The sequence below is a fragment of the Pteropus vampyrus genome, unplaced genomic scaffold (assembly GCF_000151845.1).
Source record: "Pteropus vampyrus isolate Shadow unplaced genomic scaffold, Pvam_2.0 Scaffold16, whole genome shotgun sequence".
Lineage (NCBI taxonomy): Eukaryota > Metazoa > Chordata > Mammalia > Chiroptera > Pteropodidae > Pteropus > Pteropus vampyrus.
Genome location: NW_011888797.1, coordinates 2,021,719 through 2,041,653, shown reverse-complemented (window position 1 = coordinate 2,041,653; position 19,935 = coordinate 2,021,719). Strand labels below are relative to the sequence as shown.

Genomic DNA, 19,935 nt, shown 5'->3' with positions numbered 1-19,935 from the left:
AAAAAAAAATTCTATTTATTCTTTGCTTGATAATTGCTTTTATCATGACTAGGTATAGAATTTAATCAAATGTTTCCAATGTGTCTATTTAGATGATCACGTTTGTTTTCTATGTGAATGTGCTATATTCCATTAACCAATTATACCAACTTCAAGAGTTAGTGGTGTTTTCTCTTTTTTAATCATCTAAAACAGCTGCTGTCGAGGCTGAAATTATCCATTCCTTGAAGGTTTGTAGAACTTACCTAGAAACAGTCTGAGGCTGACATTTTCATCAGGAGGTTTTAAACTACCAATTCAATTTCTTTAGTGGTTAGAGATCCATCCAAATTTTCTCTCTCTTCTAAAGTCAGTTTTTGTATTTTATTTTTCTTACATTTTGTACATTTTAGCCAAGTATTCAAATTTATAAGTATAAAGATCATAATACTATTTTACTTTTTTCATTTGTGACCTTTTAAAATTCCTAATAGTGTTTATAATGCCTTCTATTTTCACTAATCAATCTTGTCAGAGGTTTGTTAGTTTATAATCTTTTCAAATATCTGTTTTCAGTTTGATGATTCTTTCTTATTGTATCTACTTTATATTTCATTAATTGTTGCTATAATTTTTAATTCTTATACTTTGCATTCATTGCTTAACGCTCTTTCCAAACATGAAGGCAATAAAATTAGATTTCTATGTGAATAATCTACAGCTCAGATTTTTTTTACCTATATCATTTAGACTGACCTCTATTGCTAAATAAGTTTTTACGAGAATACTCAAACTATTCATTTTAACTTCCTCCTGATTCATTCACTGGTCACTGCTCCAAGAGTAAAAAAAAGGGGAAGATAAGTTGAATTTTCTTTTCTTTAATTTATTATCATAAATTATCCAAAAATAGGATGGAAACCTAATTTAAGAAAGTTTAAAAAACTTACTTTCTTCATTCTGAATTTTTTTCATTTGTTCTTCAAGAGTTTTGTGGTCAAAGTGGAATGCTTCTAACACTATTACTAGCAAACTGTTAAAAAAAAAAGGTACACAGAAATATTCGTTTGATTAATAACATCATTTGATAATTAAAAGGAGAGGGAATTTAAAGATGTATAAACATTAAAATTATTTTTTACCAGTTTTAGGTATATTTTGACTTTAATGAACATTAGCATAATCTCATTAATATAATGTAAAAGTAAACTGAGACAACAGAAAGACTATTTCAGGAAATAATCCAAAATTTAAATTTTAAAAATAAAACAAAATAAGAAGTTTGAACATACCTGACACCCAACTTTTGATTGATCTGTCCTGTCTGTAAGACATGAATGAAATGTTTCAAGTAATATACATAAGCTGACCAAGATAGATGTCTGCAAATAGCTCCAATAATCTCTGTGGCAGCAATGGTTATATTTTCATGCTGGAAAACAAATCAAGAGCATCAACATAAAGCAAGCATTTGCTAATGAAACATATAGCTAACTTGGTATATTAAAAAGCTAAGATAACAGGTGATCAGCAATTAGAGAAAAGAAAGAACGCTCAAACTATACTCCATTCCCACCTCCTGCCTATAGAAAAAGATGCTTAAAGAAATGACACATCAATTAAAGGATAGTAACACATTTTGGACTCTTTCCACTCAGACCTCCCTGAGAGGTTCAAATAAATTCAATCTGTAAAACTTGATAAATACCAAACTGCTAACCGTAGATTGTACTGCTTGACATTTAAAAGTACACTGCCTCAGAGATCTCTCTTTCATGCTATGAAAGAGAACAAGAACCTCATACTTTAAACTAGAAAATAAAAATATATCAAACACCAGTTTTCAGAATTTAGATATCAAACAGTGCTGGGGAGTGCTCCCAAAGAGATGGGAAATGAATAAAGTGTGCCTTATAATGACTCCAATCACTATGTGAAGAGAATTGTCAGGTTATAGCACAGGAGGGGAAACCCCGAGAGGCCTAGTGCCTGAGTTAAGGAGACAGAGTTGAGGCAGAGTCAACAGGGCTGCGTCCCACAGAGGAGAGAGAAAGCTGCATAGGCATACAAAGAAGCAGAAAAATATCTCTAACAAGAAGGAAAATCGAACAATAGAAACAGACCCAGAAATGACATGGAAGATAGACTTAGTAGACAAAGACAGTAAAACAATTGATGTAATTATATTACGTATGATCAAGAAGGGAGAGGAAAGCATAAGCATGTTAAGGAGAGACATGTAAGATATAAAAAAGGCCCAAATGGAACTTCTGGAAATGGCGAAGACAATTCTGAGAGGGATGATATACTTGACAGGATTTAAAGCAGATTAAACCCATTAGAAGAAAAGATCAGTGAACTTGAAGACATATCAATGGAAAAATAAAACAAAACCCAGAAAAAAAATTTAAAAAAAAAAAAAAAAAGGCCTCAGTGAGTTATGGGAAAACTTCGAGTGGCCTAATATACACTGTGGTCTCCAACTTCAAGAAGGGAACCCGAAAATATCTTTGAAAAAATAATGGCTCAAAATTTCCAAGTTTGATGAACACTACAAATCCATAGATCCCAGAAGCTCAACAAACTAAATATAAGAAACATGAAAAAAACTTCACTAGGGTACATTATAATCAAATGGCATAAAATCAGAGATAAAGAGAAACTTTTATAAAGACAGCCAAGGGAATAAAAAGATACATAATACTCAGCGGAACAAAGATAAGAATGACTTGTTGAAAATGATATAAACTAGAACATAGTACAATATTACCTTTAAAGTACTGAAAGAAAATTAAAAAATAAAAAATTATCTTCCAAAAGCAAAGATGAGGAAAGACAAGCAAAAGCTGAAAGAATTCATCACCAATAGCCCTACATGACAAAAAATTTAAAGGAAGTCTTTCTGTCAGGAGTAAAATGATACAGGATAAACATCTTGATCTACACAAAGGAATAAAGAGCAAGAGAAATTATACATATGTAAGCAAATATAAAAGATCTTTTCTTTTTTTCCGAAAAGATCTCTTTAAAAGATAACTGTTTAAAGCAAAAACAATAATGTATTGTGCATGTGGTTTAAAACTAATGTAGAGGTAAAACTTACAAAAATAAAGTAGCACAATGAGCCAAGAGAGATAAAATAAAATCATTAAAAAATATCTAATTAATCCAATAGAAGAAAATAGGAAAAGAAAAATAAGACAAATGAAAAATAACAAGATATATTTAAATCTAAACCCATTAATAATCATATGAAATATAAATGGTCTAAAACCAATTAAAAGGCAGAGATTGTCAGATTGGATAAAAAGGCTATGCTACCAGAAACCAATTTTAAAATCAAAGTCACAAATAGACTATAAAAAGAGATATCATGTTAATGCCAATCAAAGCTAAATATAATTTATTTGTTCCAACTACACCTCTTTCCTATTTTACTGCCATCGAACTCTGAGTTTGTTGTGCTTACTGGGTCTTTAAACTGGAATTTAGGGTAGTATTCTATTATTTACTTAGATAATCTTTTAAAAGTTTTTGAATAACCTGAAACAACAGAGGAAACCTATCCTTGCAAAAGACCATGTAATCGATACAGTATAAATTCAAGTCACAAATCCTGATATTACCTCAATTAGACTTGAATTTGTGGGTCCCTTCTGTTATTAACCTATTTAATCAATAAATATTTATCAAGTCCTTACCATCAAGTCCTTGCCAGGCACTGTTCTAGGCATTATGTAATAGAGTATCCTAAGTTCAAATACTGGTTCTGACACTGTATGTCTTTGGGAAAATGATATAATCTCACTTATTCTCAGATTACTCTCCTGTAAAATAGTGTTAACAGTCTCTACCCATAGGGTTGAGTTGTGGTGAGGAAGAAGTAAGGTCACATATCCAAGTTCTTACAACAGTGTTTGCATCTGGTACAGTGCTCAAGAAAAGGTAGCTATTGTTTTATTTCATTTCTTATGAGCAATTTGGGGAAAAAGAAAACAAACAAAAACAAAAACTATTCTGCTGATTAGTGGAATTTATTAGAATTAAGTCCTATGAAATAAAAATAAAATTATGCAATCTTAGTAACGTGATCATTTCTAAGAGGGGAAATATTTTGTGGTTGGCCTTTGTGAGCTTATAACAGCGAAAATAAAAGCTACCTTTTATAGAGCGTTTACTATGTGCCAGGCACAATTCTAAGGGCTTTAGAACTATCGTAAGCCTCTAATTATAGTGACAACATCAATATGGATGCCACCAAATTTAGATGCCATTCCCCCATCTACATTTTGGAAAAGTGTGTCATGGTATGGGTAGAGGTTTACTGGTTTCTAGATCTAATGCCATACCTTCAGCATTTTCTCATCAAAAATTGGAGTCATGGCATAAGGCATGATGTAATTCTGAAGAGATTTAGAAGACAGCACGATTTTGCCTTCCATCAGTTGTTTTGCCAATTTCTTCAAGGCTCTTGCTCGTCTGTGGATCTAGAGTTAGATAAAATATGAATTAGTTACTGAATAATCTCACCTACAACCAGCTCCATTTCAGCTATTATGTTCCTTTTCCAAAAAAGATTAGGAATGAAATATGGTCCATGTGTTACATGAGAAAACACCTGTGCTTTGATTTGCTTCCAGAAACATAATCCACAGCACCTGTTTAACAATGGATCCCAAAGCCCTTAAACTTCTTAAAATACAGCAGAGAAAGGGACACTATTATTGTGGTTTGTGATACCACCAAGGAAATCAGACTCCAGGAAATGATCGTCTCCTACACAAATTTGACTAATATGAAGACCAAGGAATGAGAAGTTCAAACTTTTTGGAAAATTAAAATATATCTTATTAAATGAGACAGAATTGTTTGAAATACTTATTTTATAAGCAGGAAGGAAAAGCAGAATTGTCTTCTACCTGAATGTGCTTCATATTCTCAAAGAAGTCCATTTCTGGATCGTGGCGATCAGTAAGCTGTACCAAGTCTTTAAATTCTGATTGATTTGGAAAGGTTTGAATTAAACAGGAAAGCAGTGTGGTATAATCTTGATGAACACTCTGCAAATAACAATCGAGAAAAACAAATTCTTTTTTATTTTAAAAAGAATTTGCTTCCTAGACAATACTCGAAACACGAAAGCCACTAAAGTTTTTTTTAAAAAGTAAAACATTCCCACTTAAAAACAAACTACATAAATTCAGAAATGATTGCTCTCTTTTCCAGTCCCACTCCCCTGTGAAAAGTTTGATAAATATTTATACAATCAAGTATTTAAATGTACTAAGCCCGACTGCTTTTCCAAGCAGAAGTAGGGAAAAACAAAAATATAACCCCAAACCACAGAGAATAGTACTTAAAAGATAAAGTTACAATTACAAGCCCCAGTACCTCTGTCTGGCTCTTCAATCCTTTCCTCAGTTTCTCCAGGAGTGAACGCTGAATGATTTCTCTATATTCTTTCTCTGTGACATCCCAGGCAGCTAGCTTTTTGATGATAGTCATCAAACACATACTGGCATTATCACTTAGAGACATGTCTCCTAACTGGAAAAAGGAAAACAAACGCAAATTATTCTGTGTAATAACTATAATACGGAATACTATTTCCTAATGAAAGAGTTTATAAAATTTTGCCACTGCTCTGTGTAAAATTCTCTGCTAAGGAATATTCCCACAGGTACTTCATACCTAAGGAAGAACCCAACATAGGGTTGTGAGGAATATAGTAAGTAACTTTGAAATATCATGCTTACAGAGAAGTGTCACTAAATTCCAGAAAATACTATGACATAGCCTTTAAATTAATTTTACTTCTCAAAGTAAACAGAATAAAAGGTTTAGTAAAGCTATTTTTCAATATTCGGTATCAGGTGATCACTGAAAATGACAGAATTAGAGGGTTATAATTTGGGTAAAGTTGCACTAGAGCTCCTGGTGTGAGAATGTAAGTAGTGGGTATAGAGAATGTATTTCCAACTCAGCCAACCAGGCAGTGATTCAGAATTCCCTGTGTTAAAATTTGACATGATATATGAAGAATGAGTCCCAAGTGGGGAGGTTACTTTTTCATAAATTACATAATCCTTATTATCAGATAAATAACTATAAGATGGCACAAAGAGGTTATGGATGCCATTACATGGTTAACTACTATTAAGGAGTTTCATTTTGCCCATTCTTGGGTCTTAATTCAGTTCAGCAACATTGTATTTAATATAATCCAAACTCCCCTTATTTATGCCATAACAACAAAAGTGGACAAATTGTCAAATAAAATAGTTACATAATTTTGAAAAACTGAGATATAATGACATACTATAAAATCCATCCTTTTAAAGAGTAGTTTAATGATTTTTAATATATTCATAAGGTTGTGCAACCATCCCAACTATCTAACTTAAGAACATTTTCACCACCTCCAAAAGAAACCCTATATCGGTAAGATGTCTTTCCCCATTCCTCCCTCCCTCCCAGGGGTTACCCCCTGGGAACCCCTAATTTACTTTCTGTCTCCATGGATTTCCCTGTTCTAATATGCAGCTTTTTTAACTTTTCAAAGTGCTTCCGCATATATTATTTTATCCAAAATATTTCTTTCAAATCATGAGAATAACAACATGGCCTTTGCCAAACAAAATATTCCATAACTATAAGAAATTTTATACTAAATCTCTTGTCCTCCTCGAAATACAAATTAGGAAATTAGATCATGTAGTTGTATTATCAAAATAATAAAAAACAATTCACAAAGTTTTGCTATAAAAACCTACCTCCAGATTATAGAAGCAATTATGCATCACTGGAATTAGGTAGTTAACATCCACGGTTTGCATCTCTTTGATATAAGAGGTGATGGTCTGGAATGCTGAGAAGCGAACGTCGAAGTTGATATCGTCCAGATGTCTTTGATCAAAGGCGTTAAGCTACGAGAAATGCCATTGAAACCACATAAATGAAAATATAAATCTTAAACAAAAGTGATAATACTTTTGAAGCAAAAGAGAATTAAGATTTTCTTTCCTACCTTGACAACATCGGTAATGTATTTTAACCCACTCTCAAAATCAGAAAGAGTCTAAAGGAATGAAAACATTAGTGTATTATTAGTGAATAAAACCTTAACTTTTCTGTCCTCCTCCCTTCAACTCCCTGACTCTAGTCAGAGGGGTGATTTGGGGTAAAAATGAATATTACAGACCTGGAAAACTGTACAAAGCAATTGTCTTGACAGTTTATTCTTAATAACTGAGAAGAGTTTTGCTAGAGGCTTGAGGAAGCTTGTAGGGTCGAGACAATGTTTCAACAGGTTTTGGACTGTCACCAGAATATCAACCTCTGTATCCTAAAAAAGAAATATTAAATCACATTTCAGTCATTTATAAAACTGCTCAATTCGGCTTTAATATATTACAGCACAGAAAAATATTTGAATAAGAAGTAAAAGTAGTAATTGGAAAAGTTATTTCAGTCTTTTAAAAGTTCTTAGCATTTTGACACAAAACTCACAATAATGCCCATTAAGTTTCTTCCTTTAATTCTCATAGAAAATATGCATGGTTTTGAAAAAACTATCTAGTCAAAAAAGAGCCAAGAAAAATGAGCTTGCTGAAAAAAATATATACAGTTCTGGTTGCCTACAGATCTGTGGTTCTCTAAACTGAATTCCTAGAATCAGTTATAGGTGTTCAGTGTAACTATTGAGGCCTTGTAAATGAGTTTGAGCCATGAGAAGACTCCTTTAATCAAGACTGAACTAGGGTTTTGAAAATCATATCAGAAACTCCTAGCTATGTCCGCATATTAAAACAGCCTAACTTTTCATTCAGTTTTGCTACTGTAATCCATATTTAAGATTATACAATGCATTTCTTGGGGTTCCAGATTTGTTATTGATCAAGGTCAGAGAGAGAGAAAAAAAATTCATCCTGAAGTGGATGAGAAGCTAAACGGCAGGGGTGGGGGGGGCAGTGGGGGACTTTAAGTGTTACACTAGGTGATGATGGCCCTACCTTCTTGCTTGCCTCCATTCCTAATTTCTGTCCCAATTTTTCTCTACTTTCAATTTCTGTATAGGGTCTTTTCACAAATATTTTGAGATAGGTGCATCACAGAATCTAATCAGTAAAATTACTGATCATGAATAAAAGCCTAATAAGTGCCACCTTCAAAGACAAAGTCAATGTCCTGTCCATGTATACCTGAGCAACGTTGCCACGGTGGAGGAAAGGAAGGAGAAGTGTAATGAGCAGAGAACTTTGCTCTTTGTCTTTCATAAACTTGCTGATCCTAGAGTAGGAAAAAAAACTGGTGAGGAAGACATACAGGTATTTCTCTAAGAAGTTAAACATTTTGTAGAATAACATCAGTGACAAAAGACACAGGTACTTTTAAGTATGTATGCCAGTATAAAAAGTTTAACTCAGTTATTTAACAGTGCCCACTCTCATTTCTCTCCAACTGCAGGCTCATGGCTACTAGTCTATTTCTTCTGTAACATCTGACTGTGTAGGTGGGTTAGAGTAAACTCCAATGCTGTAATCTGGCAGTTAGTAATATTCTTATTTTGCCAGGAAGTAACATTTTTAAGTGCCAAGACTTGTTTAGAGCTTTACGTAAAGTATTTCAATTTGACTCCCAAAATTGCTCTATAGTGAGAATTATTAGCTCTATTTTGCCCAGAGAAAACAGAGACTCAGGGAAGTTGATGTCACACTGCTAAGAAGTGGTAGAGCAGGAGTTTCAAACCCTGGTCTCTCTGGTACCTAATCTGTATCATCTTTCCACTACCATGTAGCCTGTGATAGAATTCAATGAGTGTATTTAGTGTGGTTTCCGTTCCGTATAACTTAGATATACAATAGTATAAGTAACATTTTAAAAGAAGTTCCAGGAAGATTCTAATATATCATTTTGTTGTTGTTGATGAAAGTGACAGAAGAAAAAACTTTCAACAACCAAATCCTGTAACCATTAGAGCTTTAGAATAATTTTTTGCACTCAGGTTTATCAATGTTGTACTTCATAGAAATCGGCCAAAGAGAATCTTTAAAAACCCTTGCAAAATCTTCTTGACTCTTAAAAACAAACTGTTAATTTAGTTATTTAAATCAACTAAACTAAAACAAAACGAAACAAAACAAAACAAAACTATATGATCTCATGTAAATGAAAATTTTAATTGAATAAAACATGCAAAGGCCCAAAGCAAATCTATTAGTTTGCTTTAGAACTGTGAAAAGTCTGTTCTCTTTTATTGTTAAATGAAGGCAGATGCCATAAAAGGTTTCTAATGAATATTCCAGCAGAGAAATAGAATTCTACATTAACTTAAAAATAAAGGGTATTTCAAATACTGAAAATCTTTTTAGTTTCTTATTACCACTTTAAAACAACTGAAAAACTGGATATAATTTAAAAAATTAAAACCATAGATGGTAGTGTTATCTTATCAATATATCTTACTTTGAAAGAATGCCAAGTTCCTTACTGACTTGTGCCCTGTTCTTTTTCTTTTTCACCTTTTCTGTACTTATTGTGGTTTTGCTGAGATACTGGAGAATTGCAGGTACATGAGGTAGAATTAATCGTCCTCCCATTGTGATAGACTCTGAAATAAAGTGACAAATGTTTTGGTTTTAATTAACTACTCTCTTAAAGGATAACAGTGCAATGTTTTCATAATGACAGACAAGGAAAGCACTTAATTACTGTGAAAATTTAATAAATTTTAGCTCTACAGATTAAATTTTTTCTTAGTCAAAATAGCTATATCTTTAGCTAAATTAAAATTTATATGAGACCTCTGAGGCTTTTGTTAGGATAATATAGTAGGAAGAATTCAGAGACATGACAGGAGGAATCGTTTGATAACTTCCTGGATAGTTGAGCTTTCTGCAGTGTACATAATCTGAATTTCTACCGCTGCAAAAAAAAAATTCAGTTTATATAAATTGGCATTCATTTCTAGAGAAAATAAACTCTTTTAATAGCACAAATTATTTAAAAAGCTAAATTCTATTGATCGTTTCCTTTTTCAGGGAACAAACACAACCTCGGAAGTCAAAGAATCATTTACTTTGTGCAGCACACATACCATCTGCACTTTCTGTGTATACGCATCCAGTTACAGGCAAGCTCAAAATTGTTTCTGTGGGCTCAAAATCTGGAAGTGTAAGAAGGTCATCGGCTATATCTACCACAATACTGGCTGTGGCTTCAGAAAGATTCTTTGCTGAGAGAATCGCAAAAACATTGGTCAAGATATCACATTCTGGGTGCCCAGGTTTCTGTTTAGCCAGGAGAGGGAAATATCTGCAAGAAAAAAAACCATGGAAACAGTCATCTTATTTCTCAATATTTACTTCTAAAAACATCTTCCATTTGAATTTTCATAATGAGTTTAACAATTATATGTGCGTATGAACGTTAATAAGATACTCAAAAGGGAAATTACTTTGAAATCTAAAATTTGATGGATAATAATTTTAGGCACTTTACAAATATTACATTATTTAGGTACTTTCTTGAACAGCAATATAACTGATGCCCCACAGTATACTGGGCATGCTCCATGCTTAAGTGCATGTATATGGCTCAAATGGAAACTTCAATCACTTGATTCAACATGCAATGAAAACCGACTAACCTTGGATCAGATGGGGAACCCTCTGGAGAGGAAGCATACAACAAAAAATGCAAAATGGTCTCTGCACTCTAGGAGCATTATGGAGGTAAGTTATGAAGACAGATGAATGCAATAAACGCAGAATGTGGTCAAAGAGCCCTCCAGGAGTGGACAGAACTAAGAGGAGGAAAAGACTGAGCCATGCAGGGGTCATGGTGTTCAGGACCAGAGTGGCTGTTAAGAGAGTGGCCAGGGAAAGCCCCAGTTTATGGCTTAATAAATTGTAGCATATCTTTTCACTCTCAGGAATGTTTCTGTTTTGACAATAGATTAGATATTATATGATCACTTTACAACCTTTAGTCTTAGCTGTAAGTTTTAAGATATTGGCTATAGTTCAGCTTTACCTCCATTTATCCAAATATGAAGTAAAATGCTAGACTTCTCTTTAGATATAAACATGTTTAAATGTCTGACTGATGTTATGTAAACTGTAAGCATACTTCAAAATAAAAATTTTTTTACTGACGAGTAATAGTCCCATCAAGTGGTTCTGACATAATTACAAATCTATTGCTATGGAGATTTCAAGGGTAATCAACCCTTCTAAAGATTTCTTTCATGTAAGTGTTAAATAGAAAAGAAAAAAAAAGTTGTGCTGCTTAGTTCCTCCATTAACATGTGGCTTCTGTTTGTCTCTAACTAAAAATGAGAGAAATTGCAGAGGAGAATGAAGTGGCACGATGTGGGTTTATACCTGGAATAAGGACTCAGCTAACATAAAATTGAATCACTATCATAAAGTCTCCTTGGATGAAAGTCCTTCATGGCTTATTTGCATGAAAATTACACAACTGTAAAACATTTCTCAAGTGTGTCCATCACATGCTGTCCAGTGATAAAACAAGATTTGAAACTGCTTCCTCGAACTGAGAAATAAGTGAAAAAAGCCCTTCTTAGTAGTAAAAATAAAACAGGCTGTCCTGAAGACAATGTAAAAATCTTAAGTTTGTTTCTGACGATTATTTGATGACATAGGGAAATGTTCATGACACAATGGTACATAAAAAAAACAAAATCGAAACCAAAAGATCATACATACAGCATGAACCCAATTTTGTAAAAACCGAAGCCAAGATTTTAACATTACTGAATCAATAATAAAACATGTTCTTTTATTCTATCTTTCATTCTTCAAAATAGATAAGGACAAACTTAAGTCTGTTTCCATCACTGAGATAAACAACACAGGTAAACTTTCCATACTTCTCAGTAAATATGCATTTGGTCTATAATGCAGAGATGCTTCTCTGAACCCTCAGTTGATGAAGGTTCTCTAAATAGCTTATAATGTCCTCAAAAGGATGTTGATTTATGACCATGAGAGCTGTATGGATGGTCGGATGGAGTTTTACAAAGCACAGAAGATGTGTAGAAAATCTAAATAGCCTGTGAAATTTTTCTGATTTTAAGTGAGAACTAAGAAAAAGACACAGAATGCCAATTACAAATCAGCTTTTATTTTTAAGCAAGCATGCAAAAAATGGTAATATTCACGTGCTGATTTAACGATCTGGTATGTTTTACATTCTGTTTTTCTCTTTGTCAGGCTAAATCAAACTGACACAATTACTACACATTACACCTACAGTAGTTCACTGTATGGAAAGACCATAAATTTTATTATTAGTACCCCTGACTAATTTTACTATATTAACCTAAAAAACTGTTCTTTTTAAATAGTGGGGGGGGGGGGGGGGTTAAGGGGGTGGTTATATACCTTGTGTTTCTGCTCCAGATACTGATTAGTTTCAGCAGAGGAGTTGGAGAATACTGACTCTCAGATCCAAGCCTGCTAATCTAGGACACAAAATAAAAACAATACAAAATAAAAATATATACAGAGTTGTAGAAAAAAACTAAACTAAACTAAAAAACAGAACAAGCACAGAAACCATACCAGAGGTTAAAAGACTCAGTTAAAGGACAGAATGAGAAAAAATAAGGTAATCCAAAATAATACCTTCACAGGAAAAATGGCAAAGATGGAACCTGGAAATGCTACATTCTTGGAAAGGACCAGGTACTTTAGGTTTCAACTGGTCACAGACAACGGAGCTCAAGCAGTTAGAAATCTTTCCTAAAATCAAATCTCTCCCATAGTCTTCTTAGCTTTAACTACACCAGATATCATCACCAAGTGGTCACAACCAGAGAAATCAAACAAGGAAACATGTTTCAAAAATACTTGTGTATTTTCTCTCATGTTTGTCAAAATCCAGAGATATGTCATGTGAGGTGCTTCAAACCCTTACATTTGCTTAAGAGACATAACCGTGTTCAAATTAGCCTTTAAGTATAAATGTGATACTTCAGAAACTAGCTCTTAGGCTTTAGGTGGTAGGGAAGGCAAAGAAAAGTGTTCTAAAACTTCCAGAAATAAAGAAAGGCTCGATGTAAAAGACCAGGACAGGCATTCAAGTCTGGGTATGAACTATGTAGGTGCAATAATAACAAAGGAACAAGCAGATAGTATCGAGGTAGAATGTAGAAATCAAGGTTTACCTGGGGCCAAACTGCACCATGAAATACCGCATCGATCTCTTCTGTTCTGAACTGGTAGGACTCCCAGTCCAAAAAGATATCAGTCACCATTTTGATTCCAAGACGTCTTAAATTTTTCAATGGGTTAATAAACCTCAGCTGTATCTGAAAAACAAAGATCTTTTATTTAAAAAAAGTATATATATATCCACATACATAATATATATATATATATCCATATAATATATATATCCATAGAATTCGCAGGGCAGAATTCTAGAGAAGAGAGAGCTACATAAAGAATGACTTCTACAGATCTGCAGATGGTTTCATTTTATTTTCCTCTCAGAACTTACCACCAACTGACATTATTCTCATTATTTGTATATTTATTTGTTATTTTTCTCCTAATGATACCAACCGAGTCTTTACCTTTCTCATTCTTCACCTAGAGCAATGTCTGGTAGATAGATAGTAGGTGTGAAATAAGTATTAACTGAATAAGAAAACTGACAGAATTTTAGTTTGCTTCGTTTACTGCTCCATACCCAGCACTTACAACAGTGCCTGACACACAGTAGGGGCTCAATTAATATTTGCTGAAGGAAGGAATGAAAGAATAAAGAAAACAAAATGGTGCCTATCAGAATTGAAGGTGTGTTCTAAATCCTGGACCTTGGTAATCAGAGAATACTATTTCATTACTAAAGCAAACTGATATCCATGCATAGCCCAAAAAGCAGCAAAAAGTTTTGGTCGACAATTTTCAGTTATCATGACTATATTTGAGGCAGTACACCAGGCATATCCATAAATCAAATGAAATAAGACTGAGTCAAATTAAAACTATGCCTAATTAATCACGAACTGAGAATCAACAGCAGAAACCTGCGTCTGGATCTTCACTACAAGCCCCATTTTCTCCAAGAAGCCTTCAGTCCATAAAGAAGTTAGTTTGCCTAAAGATCAAGAGTGTACTTATGTCCACCTGTTTCAGAACATAAATAGACTGTCTTAAATACAATTCAGAAAATATATACTAGTGCCACCTCGAGAAGCCTCGTGGCAGTTAGCTACTTATCTTTATTCAAAACATTGCGCTTACAACAGTCAAGCATTTACTTTTTAAAAAGCTCTGGGTAACTCTGTCTCAAAATAATCAGCATGAAGCTAACAGTATTCTACTTATTCTCCAACCTTTCTGGCTAAATGAGCATTGGAAGATGGCCTACACCTCTAGGCTCTTGAAATGAAAATCTAAGAAACATCAGCTCAACTATGCCTGACTCTGGTTTCTGAGATGTATATTGAACTCACTCAGTCCATACTATTTCACCTCCTTTTAAAATATACACTTAATATATGAAAAGATGCTCAACTTCACTAGCTATTAGGCAAATGCAAATCAAAACCACAATGAGATACTACCTCACGCCTGTCAGAATGGCTGTCATCAACAAAACAAGTAATAACAAATGCTGGAGAGGATGTGGAGAAAAAGGAATCCTCATACACTGCTAGTGGGACTACAAACTTGTACAGCCCCTATGGAAAACAGTATGGAGGTTCCTCAAAAAAATTAAAGGATAGTATTACCATATGACCAAGCAATCCCTCTTCTGGGCATCTACCCGAAAAAAATTTAAAACATTTATTTATTTATAAAGATATATGTACCCCTATGTAGGTTCATCGCAGCACTATTCACAGTGGCCAAGACATGGATAAAACTGAAATATCCTTCACTAGATGACCAGACACAGATATGTGGTACATATACACAATGGAATGCTATTCAGCCATAAAAATAGATGAAATACATTTGTGACAACATGAATGGACCTTGAGAATATCAGGCTAAGTGAAATAAGTCAGATGGAAAAAATTGAGAGCCATATGATTTCACTTATATGTGGGATATAAAACTAAAAGCAACAAACAAATAAGAAAACCAAACAAAGACTCACAGACAACAGTATAGTGGTTATCAGAGAAAAAGAGGGTGGGAGGAAGGAAGGGAGACGAGGGTAAAGGGTGTCAAAAGGGTATAAAAGGGTGACGGGAAGATATCTGACTTTGGGTGGTGAGTACACAATGCAACATGCAGATGACGTATTATAGAATTGCACACTTGAAACCTCTATACTTTTACTAAATAATATCACCCCAATTAATTTAATGAAAAAATATATACACTTGATATAAATTGCATTTTTCTGGCTATACATAAATATTTATAAAATGAAAATTCCCATTATGCAGAAGACTGTTTATTTTTATTTATTATTTTTTGGAAAACTGTTTTAAAGAGACACTTTATGTAAGACTTAATCTGGAAAGATTACACATTCAGGTCCCAACCAATTTCTCAAATAAAACACAGGCTCATATTAGCCCCCAAAAAGCATATATGGTGAATCTCTCTCACCTTATCTCGTTGGTCAAGGATGTGTGATACAGTTGCTGTCATGCAGAGCAATATCTGCAAAATCTTTGGTAAGTATGCACTGATCAGATGACTAATGTTCTTCAATACTATTTCAAGACTATTTAAGATACCATGCTGACGACCTAAAGGAAGAACTTTAGACAAATCCAAATCTTCTACTGCCTGAATGACTGCAGAATGGCATTCTCCTAGTGGAAAAGAGGAACAGAGACATCGTATAAAAGGAAATATTAGTTTGTTACTGTTTGTAATTATAGCTTCCTTTCAATTTCCCTCAGTAACAGTATTTCCTATTATTATAATAATTTATAGATGATAATGTACCTTCCACATATATTTTCTCCTTTGGATTCCTACCAAATATTCAATGAGCTGGGTGTGGTAGGTTTTACTATTATTACTTCATAGATGAGGAAACTGAGGAACAAAAAGGTAAGAACCAAGCCTCTAAGCCCACATCTCATCCTACTTATATGATTTCTCAAAATCTAAGTTAGTCTTTTATTCCATCTAGCATCTTTCTATACATTTTTTTTTTACTCTCAGCTTTCACTGACTATGCTGACTTCAGTAGTTTCATAGAAAATGTCTTGCTTCATTATAATTTCCTTGAAGGCTGAAAATCAAATCATGTTTTATTTCTCTGTAGCCCCTGGTGAATAAATAAAATAATAGGTTTTTATAAACAGGCATCATACTTATTACTGAAAAGACTTGAATTATTATTGATTGAGCTCTACTTGAAACCAACTGGTGTAAGATGATGAGCCCTCTGACTCATATACCTATATGGTCCATCCATATGAGTATCATTTATAATTACCCTCTTACAATAGTGGCTGTTACACTAAAAAAAAAAAAAAAGGAAAAACTTTTGTAATCGTTACAGCCAACTTCTTTCTTGAGAAATATTACGGTGAGTGAAAACCTTTTTAACCGCTGGATCTATTATCATAGAAAAAATACAAAACAAATGCAACACATTACCCTGCAAATAAAAATCTGTTTGTCAAATGCAAAGCAACTATGAGACTGGAGCAGAAGTTTTGTAGTCAAAAAGACCTGGGCTCAAATCCCAATTCTACCATTTTCTAGCTGAGTGACCATTGGTAAAATACTTACTTCTTTAAGCCTCAGTTTCTGCATTTATAAAATGAGGACAAAAAGTAATGATAGCTCATGTGGTTGTTTTAAGGATCAACTTAATTGTATGTAAAGGGGCCGTCATAACATCTGGCATGAAGTAATCACTCAATAAATGTTAGCCATTATTATTACTATTAATCACTAACATTGCATATCAGAGAACATACCACAGAGAATTACAGCTCACTGAATACACTTTCTACACCCACTTTGTTTAGACTATGAGGTTGAAAGCAGAGATTATAAATACTCACTTTTCTATTTCCAATAGTGTTGGGGCACAGGAGGTATTCAACAAATCATTACTCAATAGATGAATGACTCAGTGAATGAATAATACCAAGACAATTAAGATTAATTTTGTTGCATGTTTAAGTTTCTAAGGGAAAACCTATTCATTATTATGGACAAGTATCATTTTTCAAATAGCCTAACTGCCCAACAACAACAACAACAAAAATACACATTTTCTAATCAGGGGCATACTAACACATGGATACTGATCAACTGTGATCAATTGTGAGCTCCACCTAATTCAATAAAGGTTTAAAATGAATTGCATTTCAGCAAAAAGACCACCATTGAGATCAGGGGGAGCAACCCCATTAGAAAGATACCTAAGAGCCGGGGAAACCTAGCCTGAGACAGAAGTCTACAGCAGACAACACGCATTCAGACTAAGGCAGTTGATAGCTACCATTCTTGAAGTGCTTTACGGGTTCAAACAGCAGGTCTAAGAATATTTGGATCTCCTCGGGTTGGGTCCCGGCCAGGAACCTCAGAACAATGGACATGCGGGTGCCAGAAGCAGATTTCCCCTGAGTTTTACTCCCAGTCTTATTCTTCATTCGGCCATACAAAATTCTAAAACATCAAAAGAACATTATTTTGTCTGCATATTAATCCTAAAACATAATACTAGGTGTTCTATTTTCCTGGAAGGTTAGCATACCAATTCAACAGATATAAATGGATATATTATACAATAAGGAAGAGCTGAGATAGAGATGAGATGAGATAATCTAACACAGACATTTAGAAAAACAACATCGACAAAAAACAAGGCTAAGGGAAGAAGGAAGAAGGAAATAATAAAGGTTAGAAAGTGGTTCTTTGTAGGAGAAAAAAAGCAATAAAATAGGCAAACCAAAAGTCAGTCTAATCAAAAAATGAAAACAAAAATAAAGATTCAAAAGAAATAAAATAAGAGAATACAACTATAAGGAAACCAGAAAGGTTTCAATTAAATTAGTAATTTTCTGGGAAAAAAACCCAAACATATAAACAAGTAAAAAGAACTTAAGAAGAAAACCTAGTTAGGTCTGTAATCATGAGTAAACAGGGAACTCATATAGTTTTACGGATGAATTTTTGAAACTTCCAAGGAAAAACAATGTCAGTGCTATAAAGTTTCATAGAAGAGAGAAAGCAGGAAATAGTCCTTTTTTGTTTATGAAGGCAGTATAACTGTATATTAAGATGGAATAAGGAACCAAAATAAACTATATACTAATCTTGCTTATGAACATAAAATACAGTATTTCTAAATACAGTATCCACTGCATTAAAACAAGCCAAATAAGAATCACCCCAGAAATGCAAGAATTATTAGTAAAATCTATTAGATTAATATAGGTCAATAGCTCATAGAAAACAGTTAAAAGGATCACTTAAGACATGCTTAATCGGCATTCTAATAAAAATGAACATCTATTCTTGATAAAATATTAAATAACCTAGTAATAAAAGTTACTCTTTTAACATGGTTAAACTTATTGACTTAACATTCAAAATTCAAAGACAGTGGTTTTCAAACTTTTCAATATTATAACTCCTTTATTGATCTTAAACATTATAGAGGTCTCCAAAGAGCTTTTGCTTTGAGTTTTATCTATTGATATTTATCGAAGTAGAAATTAAAACAACATAAGAAACATTTTAAATGAAAAATACTTATAATTTCCAAACCTCTCCCCACCAAAAATTAGTGAGACTAGAGGCATTGTTTTACTTTTTTTTTCAAATTTCTTTATTGACTGGGTTATTAGAAGACAACTAGATTCTCATATCTGCTTCTGCATACATTAGAAAACATAGAAAAAACATAGAAAAAAAAGAAATTTTATATCATAAAAGAGAACACGAAATTAACTCAAACAATATTTATGAAAGTCAAATTTAGAGCAATCCTGGATTTAATTTTATCAAGGCCGTGGAGTTTACCTTCTAGCTGGGGAGATAAACAGTAAGAAAGCGGCTATGTTGGATGATTAAGTATTGTAAAGAAAAGTCGACTAGTAAAAGGACTAGAGTGTGATGAGAAGTTGTGATTTTAAATAAAGACATCAAGGAAGGCACCTCTGATGATATGACATTTGAGATGAGACTGAGAAAAGAGGAGTAAGCTGTCATGTGTTCCGAGCAGAGGGATGAGCAAGTCTAAAGACTATGAAGCGGGGACTAAGCGGGGTAGTGAATGGAAGAGATGTGGTTAGAGAGGCAGTGTGGGGCAGGGCCATTCTGGGTCCTTTAAAGAGTAGTAAGGACTTTCTATTTTGTTCTCAGTAAAATGGGACCTCAAACATTTTTAAAAATAGGACTAACGGTCTGACTGATGACCATTATTTACTATTATTTTTTCCACCAAGAAAATCAAATGAAAACTTATAAAACAAATAAAGTTCTTTGATATGGATGGTTAACTACTTAAGATGAAAAATTAATAGCTTTTGTGTCTCATACTTAGGTACATACCAAATAAATAAATTATTTTTATTATTTTTAATAGCAAAACTTAGAGCAATATTGGATTTAATTTTATCATTAATATTAAAATAATACCATGGCAAGATCTTTCCTCATGTTAGGGACAAAATATTCTAAAGTAAGTCCCTATAACAATCTGACTACCCTAAAAGGTCCAATTAAAAAATTTTAAAAAGAAAATACAAAATGAAATGTTCCATTACAATTGCTGAAAGAACCATAATACTAATACTCAGAATTGCTTTTGTGATCAACTATTTAAAAAAAAAAACAGTTTTTAAGCAGTACAAATACCTCATCAGAATAGGAAACAGATCTGCTCGGTGGGCTGTTTTCACTACTGTATTATCTTCCGAAAGACTAAAATGCACTATCTCTTCCTTAAAGCTTCTGTCTTCAAGCAATCTTTGCAAGTTTTCCCTTT

The 19,935-nt window shown here is 33.3% G+C and overlaps 1 protein-coding gene across 1 annotated transcript in view; it reads right to left on the bottom strand.

Moving 5' to 3' along the window:
* UTP20 (UTP20, small subunit processome component) overlaps positions 1-19,935 on the bottom strand; it is an 82,110-nt gene that overhangs the window by 24,437 nt on the left and 37,738 nt on the right. The window contains exons 24-39 of the mRNA XM_011354412.2: positions 19,806-19,931; positions 17,443-17,609; positions 15,579-15,787; positions 13,172-13,315; positions 12,387-12,466; positions 10,076-10,293; positions 9,445-9,589; positions 8,181-8,268; positions 7,181-7,324; positions 7,007-7,057; positions 6,753-6,905; positions 5,371-5,526; positions 4,899-5,039; positions 4,329-4,466; positions 1,272-1,411; positions 930-1,012 (exon numbers count right to left, since the gene is read on the bottom strand). Of these exons, the coding sequence (XP_011352714.1) occupies positions 930-1,012; positions 1,272-1,411; positions 4,329-4,466; positions 4,899-5,039; positions 5,371-5,526; positions 6,753-6,905; positions 7,007-7,057; positions 7,181-7,324; positions 8,181-8,268; positions 9,445-9,589; positions 10,076-10,293; positions 12,387-12,466; positions 13,172-13,315; positions 15,579-15,787; positions 17,443-17,609; positions 19,806-19,931 (2,183 nt within the window). The remainder of the gene's footprint in view (positions 1-929; positions 1,013-1,271; positions 1,412-4,328; positions 4,467-4,898; positions 5,040-5,370; positions 5,527-6,752; positions 6,906-7,006; positions 7,058-7,180; positions 7,325-8,180; positions 8,269-9,444; positions 9,590-10,075; positions 10,294-12,386; positions 12,467-13,171; positions 13,316-15,578; positions 15,788-17,442; positions 17,610-19,805; positions 19,932-19,935) is intronic.